This window comes from Pelodiscus sinensis, chromosome 8 (assembly GCF_052426305.1).
Source record: "Pelodiscus sinensis isolate ZL-2025 chromosome 8, ASM5242630v1, whole genome shotgun sequence".
NCBI classification, from domain to species: Eukaryota; Metazoa; Chordata; order Testudines; family Trionychidae; genus Pelodiscus; species Pelodiscus sinensis.
This window is the reverse complement of record NC_143059.1, coordinates 45,899,256-45,911,978: the sequence shown is the minus strand read 5'-3', so window position 1 is coordinate 45,911,978 and position 12,723 is coordinate 45,899,256. Positions and strand designations below refer to the sequence as shown.

Here is a 12,723-nt window from a genome sequence, read left to right as displayed (position 1 = left end):
GCTCCCTGATCACATGACATGCTGCCATGCTGCTACCCTGCTGCATGCTGCCATGCAGCTGCACACTGCCATGCACGCTGCCATGCTGCTGCTGCCCTGACCACAATCTGGAATCCCTCTCCCTGGGTGTGGCTGCTACACTCTGGCAATTGCAGCCCACTGTGGAGAGGAGGTTCTGGAGGCTGGACACCAGTTCCAACTGATTAGACTGGCTGGTCATGGAGTGGTGGGACAACCAGCAGTGACTCCAAAACTTCCACATGCAGAAGGCCACCTTTTTGGACCTAGGTGCCTGGCTCACCCCTGCCCTCCAGAGACGTGACACCACCTGCGGCCCACCATCCCCCTGGAGATGCGGGTTGCCACTGCTCTTTGGAAACTGGCCGCCCCAGATAGTTACCAGGCAGTGGCCAACCAGTTTGGCGTGGGGAGTCCACCATCAGGGCTCTCCTCATGCAGGTAAGGAGCTCTCAAGCTGCAGTCCCTGCATTGGAGAGGGGGAGAATTGTGGCTGTGTGGGGTGGAGTGGGGGTGGGGGGAAGCCCTGTCTCCGGGGGGTTGTGCTGTCCAGCTTTCACACAGCCCTGCTGTTGGGAGCGGGGGGAAGCAGTCTCATAGGGGGTGGCTCCTTAGGTGTTGGGGAGGCAGAGGTGGGGAACAGGGCGGGCACCTTCCAAGGGATCAGGCACCCCCCCCCCCCTCTCATTCTGTGTGTTTTCTGTGTTCCTTTGTGTCCTTCTGCAGGTGGTGAGGGCCATCAACTCCATTCTGTTGCGGAGGGTCATCTGCCTGGGAGACCTGGACGCAACCGTGGCCAGATTTGCTGCCATGGGGTTCCCCAACTGTGGGGGAGCCATAGATAGGACCCACATCCTGATCCAAGCCCCAGAACATCGAGCAGCCCACTTCATAAATTGCAAGGGCTAGTTTTCAATGGTGTTGCAGGCCCTGGTTGACCACCCTGAACATTTCACGGACATTTTTGTGGGATGGTTGGGCAGAGCACATGATAACCTCATCTTTAGAAACTCCTGTATCACAAGCTGGAGGTGGGCACCTTTTTCCCGCACTGGGACTTTGCAGTTGGGGATGTGTTGGTGCCACTGTGCATCGTGGGGGATGCAGCATCCCCCCTCATGCCGTAGCTCATGAAGCTGTAACCAGACACCTGGACCCCAGCAGGGAACAATTTAATACCCGCCCTATCTGGGCCAGGATCCAGGTCGAGTGCGCCTTCGGCCGCCTCGAGGCACGCTTTCAGTGCCTTCTGACTCGCCTCGATGTGGGGGAGCACAACATCCCTAAGGTGGTTGCAGCATGTTGTGTCCTCCACAGCATTGTGGAGTGGAAGGGGGAGGCCTGCCTCCCAGACTGGGGGGCAGATGCCAGCCACAAGGGCTGTGCATTTGAGCAGCCCCATACAGCTGCCATCCAGCAGGCCCATCACAGGCCGGGGTGCACCTCCGGAAGGCCCTGCGAGAGAGGTTCTCTCATGCACGCCAGTAACTCGCCCCAGGGCCTCTCCACTAGGGGCCTGTGGTTTGCGGCCCTATCTCTTCCCCACCAGAACTCCTCCCTTCGCCCTTTCCCTGACCTCCCAATAAACACACCTGCTTGGTTTTTTTTTAATGTAGTCTGTACTGATTATTCAGAAAAGGTGAGTAAGGGAGGGGGCTCCTAACTGGGAGGCTCTTGACTGCAAGAGGCCTGGGGGGAAGCTCCAAGTGCCACCTCGGGTGTGGGAGCCTCATCAGGGTTGTGGTTGGGTGGGTGCAGGGAGCACAGGGAGGTCGACAAGACAGCGGGCAGGAGGGGAGCCAGGACTGGCAGGGGGGCAGGAGGAGGGGGCATGGGTATCACCTGGGGAGGGAGCAGGGGTGGCAGGCAGATGGGGAATGGGCATAGCAGCGGGGACAGGAGCGAGGGAGTCAGGAGTAGCGGCATGAGGCAGGTGTGCCATCATGCTAGCCATGATATTGCACATGCGGCCACCTCTGGAGGAACTGGCCCCAGGCACGTTCCCACCACTCGAGCGGCAACTGGCTAATGGGATTGTGCCTGGGGCAGGGGCAGTGCACAAAGCCTTTTCCCACCTTCCCCCTGGGCTTGCAGCTATTAGAAGAGAAACAGGGACTCATAGCCGCTTTTCTAAGCAGTGGGCAGGGGGCAAGGAGAACAAAGAGCCTGCCCGAGGCTCCCTACTCCATTCATGGGCCAGATCTGGTGGCTTGGTGGGTTGTATGCAGCCCACAGGCCATATTTTCTGCAGTAGGCCATTTGTGAAATTGAGTCCTGAACTTCTCTAGCAGTTGCTGTAGTCGTTGGGAGTCCCCTAAAATTCAGTGTGATATTTCAGGAGCAACCCTTCTAAAAGGGTTACATGTATTAACACTTTCCATTTGTCCTGTTTATTCTCTACAGTTCTTGCATTAGTGTAAAGACATCTACAGTGTTGAGCAAAGTCACCCACTGATTTCCCTCTTGCTTTTATGACCCTATGGTAATTAGTATTTAAAGCATTTGCTTATTAAATTCCACCTCCACAGAAAACACACCTGCCAAAATAATTTTTCTTCCCTAGTATTTGGATCAAGTCACTTTTCTTTTCAAATCCCTTCACTAATTACTCATCATTTTTCTTATTAATTTCACTCCTGAACCTCGCCTTCTGGGCCATGCATAACTTCACCCTACACTTGTATATTTAAATCTTGGTTAATCAGTTAACTGGCTAAATGTTAAGTTAACTTAATGTTTAACTGGTTAACTGAATAGTGGGATCTCATGACTCCAGCCCCCCAGCCCATAGGGCTCCTGCTCCCAGCCCCACACTGGGATTGGGACTGCTGCTTGCTCCCAGCTCCTAGCCCCTGCACTGTGACGAGGCACTGGCTCTGCCATCTCCCAGCCCCAGCAACCAGCCATGTGGGACTGGAGCCAGCCGTCCACCCATGGCAGGCTGTCGGTGGGGAACTGCTCCCTAGGGAACCTATTAATCATTACCCAGGTGATGCTTACTGGGGAACCAGTTAACCAGTTACCTGTTCACATCTCTAATATTTCATCTCTTTTCCTACTACTTCCCCTAATAGCATCTTTGCAGTTTCCAATCCTGATATTTTAATTACTATTCACTTAGATCCCATTGTTGTTAATCTTTCACAATTTGGGTGGCATTTTATTTTGCAACTAGTGCTATTGAGTTTGGTGGACCTGCTCTCAAAGTGAAATACTTCCCAAAACCAAAAAGAGTGACCGAATTGCTTACTTAGGCTACATCTAGACTACAGTCTTCTTTTGGAAGAAGCTTCGGAAGAGAACTTCTGAAAAAACTTCTTCCGAAAGAGAGCGCCCACACTGCAAAAGTGCATCAAAGAAGCCATTTCCTTTTTTGAAAGTGAGTGTGCAGACTGAACGGATGCCTTCTTGCATGTAAGTTGCAATTGCTATGGATGGAATGGCCACCAGAGCACCTGTGCTTTTTCCTCTTTCCTCTTTTTTCGAAAGAACTCCCTCTTGCCTGTCCACACACACCTTTTTCTGAAAGAGCTCTTTCTCAAAAAGGCTTCCTTGTAGAATGAGGATTACCAAATGCCAGAACAACCCCTCTGCAATAGCATTCTTTTGATTTTCTTGTGGAAGAATGCTATTGCAGTGTGGACGTTCCTCAAGTTTTGTCGGCAAAATGGCCGTTTTTCTGACAAAACTCTGTAATGAAGACATACTCTCAGGTTTGAAGAGCTTGGAACAAGAAAACTTTCTTGGAACAACCTCCATCTGTCAGCTGATTACTCTCTCTTTCTCTTCATTCAAATTTTACCTCAGAACATTACTGCTTTCAGGAGATGTATCAATGCTAATCACATATTGTTTCCTTACATAGTCTATAAATAGAGTAACCAGTGAGATAGTCAATTTACAACCAACTTCTGCCTTTCATGCAATTCAGGGAAATCTACTACAATGTATGTTTTTCCACCTTCTCTTGTGTTCACTGTTCTATCTTCATGTTATTGTCTTATTTCTGACATAGTTTTAAATTGTAAGGTACTTAGGGCAGTCTCTCTCACTCTTTATTTTTGTGTGTCATGCGCTCCTGTGACATATCTGTAATAAATAATAAAGGTAAGAAGTTGTCTCCTCATTATTGTAACTGGAAGACTTACCCAGTGTTTCCTGGGTCCTTCAGGGCAGGGGACTGTTGGTGTGAGGGATACAGAGTCAGGGCATGGCCTTGGTGATACGGGGAGGGGAGGGGGGCAGGAGTCTGGGGGGCAGGAGTCTGTGTGTGAGAGAGTGAGGCTTGGAGGTTGAGAAGGGGCTGTGGATGCAGATCCCATCCGATGGGACTTTTTCTCCTCCTCGCATCTTCGGCCGGCGGGGCCTTTTCTCCTCCTGCCAGCCTCCCTCGACCAGTATAGGCCTTTTCTCTCCCCCCAATCCCTCTGGCTACCAGAAGCCTTTTGTCAGTCCTCCTCCCCAGATGCCAGGGACCTTTTCTCTCCCCTACCTCTGGCGCTGTGGCCAAGGATTGGCAGAGAAAAGCTAGGGGCAGAGATCTACTTACCCAGTCTGGTGGCAGGCAAGATGACATAGCTTCATCCCCGCTGACCACTCTGTTGCTGATGAGGCTGCCCCCAGGGGCCACTCTTTAGTATAGCTCTCCCCTGCAGGCTCGGGTCTTTCCTCTCTGTGACTTTCCCTTTCCATGTTATGGAAAAGAGTCCTATTTCTCTATTCCTGGTACTTCCCTTTTTCTTGGCACAACCAAACCCTGGCCTTGCTTTAAGTTAGGATAAAAGGAAGGTGCAAACCAAATTTGGTAATCCTAGCTCTTATTATTTAGGAGGAGTTCTTGAACAAACAGATTCAGAGATGGATAGACACACAGACGGATGCACATTCTAAAATATGTAGACAGAAGATGATATATAAGACTTGGTGGAAGTAGGTTCAATTATCTTGATTGCAGTGAGGTTACATCACATAATGTGGTCTGAATGTGGTTCATTTTGTTTATAACTTTAAGAGGAGACCTTGATAGTTGACAGAGGACAGTCATACCCCCCTTTCCCCCCCCCCCCAGTGACTTTTAGTTCAAAATAAATATGATATCTTGGTCCTTTGTCTATGGACTCAATGGGTCCAAAATAACTGTGGAACCAAGACAAGTCTATTCCACAGGGGAGGGGCAGAATATTGGAAGCCCACAAAGAGCATCAATATTTCCTGTGCTTCAAATCCACTGGCTGTAGAGGGGTTCCCCTTAACTAATTCATCACTAAGTGTTAGAGAGGGTCCCCTTTACTAATTCATCACTACTTTTTTACATGGGCTTGTGCCTTCAGTAGAGTAGGAACATAAGCACTGTATAGTCTACTCCACCGAGTTCTGGAAGAAAAGATTCTTCAACATACCCTATAGTCATGGAGCATCCCAGTTCTGAGTCCAAATCTCATTTTTATCCTGTTATTTTCATGCTGGCTTTATATTTTTATGTTTATTTTTCCTGTGTGTGAGCCTTTGTCAATATTGCTGTAATTGGCATTTGTAGGGGACTGATGTCAGTGTAATTGTTAATCATGTTGCAAAGTTTGTTTTGCAACATTCCTTTCAACTTTTAATTACTAATCATTCAGAATCAGATGGTTGTGCTATAAATAATATAGTTGTCATTCCTGAAAGTAAGATTTGACTGAAAACATTTTAAAATACAAATATACTACTTAATGGAGTAAAGCATAAAGTAATGAGTAAAGCATAAAGTAAGCTCACACTGAATATTAAGTACTGTGCCTTTACAAATCAAGACAAAATAAATTGATGTTCAGTCAAGCTGTGAATGAAGTGTTTAAAGTGCCATTTTCTCAAGACAGTGTGAAAAATCTGTTCTCAGCGACTTGAATAAGGATCTCATTTTTCACATTGTGCTTCCAAATATTTTAACTATTAACCTAACATCAATCATGCCATGCCAAAATATTTGCCATCTTTTAGAAATTGAGTAGACTTTTGTTTAAAAAAAATCTAAATCATAGGTTTTAACTCTGAGGTTTGTTTTTAATCTATAAAAATATAAATACTACTATTATTAATTACCTGTTTTAGAACACAATTTCATTCTGTATAGAGAATTTTTTATTTTGATCACTTATTTTACTTTTATTAATTCAGACCTTGTGATGGAGTGGGGTAGATGTAGATCAAAGATCCCTGGACCCGAATTGCTTATTTGGCAGCTGTCCCCAGCTCTCCCACAGAATTGAGGATGCTGTCAAGAAAGGTGGTGCACTGCTAATTGTAGCTCTGACACAGTGGTTCTTTCTAGGGCTGGCTGTCATGTTGTGCCTGCACAGTACAAGACTGAGGCATGCCAACAGGATGCATACATTTACTGCATCTTCTCAGGAAATAAAGCAGTAGCTAACATTTATCTCCTGTCTGTGGGGCTGGAGACTTCTCTCTCCTTTTGTAAAAATAGTGCCAAGCATTTTAGGAGTGGTAGTCTTGTAAATGGAAAGCAGTGGAGAGACAAAGATTGGGAGAGAGGGAATGCAGAGCAAAGGACCAAAACCAAAAATTTAATGGATAAAATTAGATGAATAGGGGACAACAAATTAAAAAAATGTGGTAGAGTTCTGTTCATAACCCAAAGTGTATTAATTTATTGCACCAAAATTAGAATAATGAAGCATCAATATTTTAAACAGCAGAATACAAATGGGGAAGGGATGTCAAAGGGAGGGAGCAACAAAAAACCATTATGATGGCAAATAAATTTCTGCTCCTTAGTCACATTTGAGTCCTGAATCTGAAGATATATTTTTCTTCTAAAATGTTTACAACTAATTTTACAGGTAACTTGACTTCATTGACAGCATTGAATCTAAGACATTGTCCTCTGGAGTTTCCACCTCAAGATGTTGTACAAAGGGGACTGCATTCCATTATGTGCTTTCTCCGAAATGTTGGTAGTGGAAAACTTGTCGATTTAGAGCCAGCTACTCAAGGTATGTAGAGCAATGATTTATGAATAGTTATTAAAATTATAATTGAACAAAATGTGAACAAAATGATGTTTTAAAAACATATTTTAGGGTACTGAAGTTGCAAAAAAGGTGATTGATTTTTATGTGGTAAGAGAGAAAGGCTGGAGCAATGGGAGTGGAAGATGTCTTCAAAAAAGGCAGTTTTGATACTAGAGGAGACATGAGAACATGGAAGCCTGGACATGTTTGTAAAGCAATAAGAAAAATGACTAACATATACAAGGATTTTTAGCAAGGGGGACACAAAGAAAAAGCCAGATTATGATGATATTTAGAAATAACAACAGGCCTTAGTGAGAAACTGTCAGGAAGGAGATTATGCCAAGGTTGAGACACTCAGGCTATGACTACATTGCGGGTTTTTTGTGGAAGAGGATATGCAAATGGATACTCATTTGCATATTGTGCATGCTCATTTGCATATTGTCTTCCAATCCTTTTTGTGGAAAAGGTTTTGCCGTTAAAAAGCCCCATGTAGACAGAGCCGTTTGTTGGAACAAACCCCTTTTGCGCAAGATCCCTTATTCCACAAAAAGTGAAGTTTACAGGATCTGTGCAAAAGGGTTTTTTCCGACAAATGGCCCCGTCTACCCAGGGCTTTTTATTGGCAAAACCTCTTCTGCAAAAGAATCGGAAGCAGATATGCAAATGAGAATGCAAGATATGCAAATGAGCACACTATTTGCATATCCTCTTCCGCAAAAAAACCTGCAGTGTAGACATAGGCTCAAACTTAGGAAGGATAGTGGAGCTTCCAAGAAACAGAGGAAAGGGAATATAGCAATTGTCATAACAAATCCAACAAGTGGTTTACTGTCCTCTCTCTGGGTATGTCTACACTACCCTCCTAGTTCGAACTAGGAGGGTAATGTAGGCATACCGCACTTGCAAATGAAGCCCGGGATTTGAATTTCCCGGGCTTCATTTGCATAAGCGGGGAGCCGCCATTTTTGAAACCCTGCTCGTTCGAACCCTGTGCAGCGCGGCTACACGTGGCACGAACTAGGTAGTTCGAACTAGGCTTCCTAGTTCGAACTACCGTTACTCCTCATTCCATGAGGAGTAACGGTAGTTCGAACTAGGAAACCTAGTTCGAACTACCTAGTTCATGCCACGTGTAGCCGCGCGGCACAGGGTTCGAACGAGCGGGGTTTTAAAAATGGCGGAGCCCCGCTTATGCAAATGATGCCCGGGAAATTCAAATCCCGGGCTTCATTTGCAAGTGCGGTATGCCTACATTACCCCGCTAGTTCGAACTAGCGGGGTAGTGTAGACATACCCTTTGATAGTGAGTAAGTGCTGCAGAGAATGGTCTAAAAAGTCCCATAGAAAACAGACATGAAATAACTTTTTCATAGAAGAAATTTCTTTAACCCCAGGCAGCTAGTGATTAGCATATGTCCTAAAGCAAAAGGGATTATATTGTTTATAAATATGTATCCTATTATGTAACCAGATATTCCTATCAGAAGAAGCAATAAAAAGCTGAATTTTAGAAATGTTGGGTTCGGAATGGTGATAGACTTTTTCTTTATTAAAAGAGATGTTTCAGATACATTAAGAGATGCAATACAGGTTGAATCTCCCTGGTCCGGCACTCTTGGAACCTTACTGTCAGTGCACCAGGGGCTCTACTTTTCCTCCTTTGTTGCCCCACTGCCGCCCAGGGCTCAGCTCTCTCTCGGGGGGAGGCCTCCATTTTCCACCCTATGGCTTTGCTGCCACCTGGGGGTCTGCTTTTGTCCCATGGCTGCTGCCATGGGAGGGGGGGCTCTGTGCTCACCCCTCCCCAGCAGCTCCCACTGTCTCCTGGAGCTCTGCACTCTGCCCAGTAGCTCTGCTCCTGCCAGGGGCTTTTCCCAGCAGCTTCACTGCCACCTAGAGCTCTGCATCCACCTGGCAGCTCCATTGCTGCCAGGGGCTCTTTCCAGTGACCCCACTGCTGGCTGAAGGTCTGTACTCCACTCAGTGACTCTACTACCACTAAGGTTTCTCCCTCGCAGCCCTGCTGCCAGCAAGGACTCTATGGTGTGCCCAGTAGCTCCACTGCCGCACAGGCCTCTGCTCTCTTGACCCTCTAGTCTGGCAACGCTCTTCGCCCCATGCAGTCACCCTGATAATACTGGACCAGGAGTGTTGCCAGACTAGGGAAGGCCAGATTATGAAATTTCAACTTGTAATGGATATAAGGTGAGGGATGAAGGATAAAGAGATCGATCTGGGAATCATTCACATAGTTGAAACTATGGGCAGCCTGAATAAGGAGACAAAGAGAAGGAAATCTGAAAGGCACCGCGGAGAGCAGAAAATGTGAAGAATTGCTAAAAGAGATGCTGCTATGTGTGTTTTAATGACCACAAATGTTCAGATCTCAGGTAGAGGACTGTATCTCTAGCAGCACTGTGCTCCGTATCAGTTTGTTGTGGAGCTGGTTCAGCACTGACCAGGAAAGAAAGTAGAATTCATTACTTAATTGCCAGAGCCACCTTCTGTATCAATACCGCTGAGTAACCGTGCTGAGAATGGTCAAAAAAAGAATTCTCTTGGAGATGGGATTACAGAACAATAGCTAATCTAAGCATATTCAAGAATGTACACAATGTCTGTATAAAGAATCCTATGCTGATAAAAAGTAAATGATTTTTTAAAAATTGTAGATCTATTTGATGGAAACTTTTCTGAAGATTATTTCATTAAATTAAAGGTCAAATTAAACCAGTGTTCTTTCAAATAAAGGAACCATATTATTTTATATTGGGATGGGAAACCTCCAGTTCATCAGGGTGACCCACTGGTGGGCCATCAGATGGTTTGTTTACTTGAAAGTCCACAGGCACAGATTTCCACAGCTCCCAGTGGCTGTGGTTCACCATTCAAAGCCAATGGGAACTGCAGGAAGTGATGGCCCTGCCTGTGCCACTTCCCTCAGCTCCCATTGGCAGGAATGGAAAACTGTGGCCACTAGGAACTGTGAGAATCCATGCCTGCAGATGCTCAGATAAACGGACTCTCTTGTGGCCCACCAATGGCTAACCCTGACAAATCCCATGCAGCTGATGCACTGAAGCTTCTTCACTCCTGTTTGATATGATACTGAGCATACATTATTATTTGAAACTATTGACTGAGTAAAATACACAAAATGCATTTACTTATGTTTTTATGTTATCAAAACTAAGAAAAGTTTTAGGTTTGATAGCATCACTATTATGCTCTTCTGTAACAATTAGCTTATTTACTAGCAAAAGGTAGTTATTTTTGTGCTGACTGTAGACAGATGCAAATACCTTATTAGAGAGACTAAGTAGAACAGAGGATTAGTGAATTAAACTGACTTATCTGGAGGGCTAAATTCTCAAATCTTGGATTAGGACTTGAGTCAATGAGTTTTGGTAGCCTCATCCCTATTTATCTACATCACAAAACCAATACAATCTGGCATATTTTTTCTATCTGCTCAAGAAAGGATCTTACTGGAATGAAAGAGTTATGGTAGGTCAAGGATGAGATTAATTCAAAAATCTGCTTGAAGAAGTGAGCCTAGCACCTGCCTACATGAGCCTGCCTCAAACTATTTCTCTGTTCAGATCATTTGAAAATTAACATACCATTGTCTAGAAAATGCCTGTCATCTTCACTACTACCAATACTATTTGCCGTAAGTTAGTACCCTAGATCACAGATAGAGAAGATCATTTAGGATGCAAGATTGCTCCTTATAATATATTCTAGTCTTTTGTCCAGTTTAGTCTTATTGTAGACTTTTATAATATGCACATACTTTAAAGTTCTGTATTTCACAGAATTGCCTTCTATGCTACAAGAAGAAGCAAAGGCCATTGTTAAAGAGTACAAGAGAAATTCAAAGACATACCCTGTCTTTAGGAAAGCATTCACTGGTCCATGGAAACAGATGAGCTTCATTAGTGAGTTTAGTAGAATCTTAGAGAAAGATAACTTTTTATGTTTGCTAGGAACATACTAACAATTGCATACATTTGTATACATACATTTCAATGTCTACAGAATGTATAATCTTTAAAATGTATTATTGAATCTTACTATTAAAATGTAGCACATCAAATAATACTATAGTTACATTTCTGAAACCAAATGAAAAAAGTAGTTTGTATGGCTTATGTTTGTGTTTAATATACCTGAGACCAATGGCTATATTTTAAATGGATGTGTACTTAGCATTTCCATCAACAACATGATCCTTTGTGGAGCTGAAATGAAAGCTTGGGTTTAGGAGAGAAATACCAAATACTTATCTTTAATTTTGAACAAGAATTTACCTTCCATGTAAGATATTCAAAATTTTGCCTTTTAGAGTGTGCCTACACAGCACCCTAAACTCAAAATAAGATACACAATTTGCACAATTGTGTATCTTATTTCGAATCTATTGACATTTGGTGCATCTACAGAGCACCGAATTTTGAAATAACGTGCTATTTCAAGCCATCCCTTAGCCCTCATGCAACGAGGTTTACCAGGATGCCAAATTAGCATGCCCGTTATTTCGAAAAATATTTCGAATTAATAGGTAGCTTATGTAAATGTGGGGTAGCTATTTTGGGATACCAGTGGTATCCCAGAATAGTCATGAAGTGTAGACATACCCTTATAGACTTTGGAAGTAATTGGGTAATAAGACCTTTCTATTTTTAAAATATATTAGAAAGCCCCTGTTTAAAATGGAACTGGGCTTTTTACAATTTTCAATAAGAAATAAATAAATTACAATTTACAATTACAATAAGAAATAAATAAATTTGATCATGAAAAATGGAAGCAAAACAATCTCTGTTTAAGGGGAACAATTGTTTCTAACAATGAACTCTTATTTATTATGAAAAGTACATTCCCCCTGAGAATTATTTGCATGATCTTGAATAAGAAATTTAAAATAGCCATGGAATTATTTTTTCTGTTATGCAGAAGGAATAAAACTCCTAGACCCTTGATAATAATGTTGTTAGAGTTCACAAGTAAATCTTGTTCTGTATCTATTAAAATTCAGTTTTTATATCATTAGTAATAATTAAAGAGCTGATCTTTTGTTTGTAAAAAGTGCATAGTCTGTAGATAGGGAATTCCTTGGTTTTACTCTGTGCAGAAGAACTTGTAATGTTTTCTGATAATCACTTTTGAATAATCAGCTATTACAAATAGTGAGACTAAAATCAATGACTTATATCAGATTTTCTCTAAATTCAGTCCATGAAGTACTTTTGATAGATATCTAGTGTAACCCTTCTGCCAGGTAGGACTGGCAGTAACCAGAGCTGGGTTCAATATCTTGGGGTCCATCTCACACAGAACCGGCTCGAGCACCCACCCAGTAATCTGGGAAATTCACACACCCCTGGGTACCTCTGAGAGGCAATACTTCCCCACTCGCAAGCACTGAGTCTGAATGTAGGAAAGAAACATTTAATGAAACAGAGAGAGAAGTCATACGGCATTAACTTGGGGAAAACACCACAAACAGAGTTCATAACCCAAACATGAGCTAAGCCCCCCCCGCCCAGCCAAGAATCATCTGAAGTCCAAAGAGTCCGACACCCCAAAAGTCTCTGTCCCTGGTCCGTGCCACCCAGTCTCCCAAAGTTCACCTGCAGGGTTTCACCTCCCAACCTGGGTAGAAATGAGGGTGGGGGTATAGATA

General features: G+C 43.8%; 1 protein-coding gene across 2 annotated transcripts in view; it reads left to right on the top strand.

Annotated features, from left to right (window-relative positions):
• LRRC27 (leucine rich repeat containing 27) overlaps window positions 1-12,723 on the top strand; it is a 90,468-nt gene that overhangs the window by 20,200 nt on the left and 57,545 nt on the right. Inside the window, exons 5-6 of one of the 2 annotated variants that reach the window (XM_075935233.2) lie at window positions 6,858-7,010; window positions 10,853-10,975. In XM_075935233.2, the coding sequence (XP_075791348.1) occupies window positions 6,858-7,010; window positions 10,853-10,975 (276 nt within the window). The remainder of the gene's footprint in view (window positions 1-6,857; window positions 7,011-10,852; window positions 10,976-12,723) is intronic. The other variant, XM_075935234.2, reaches the window with a different exon arrangement.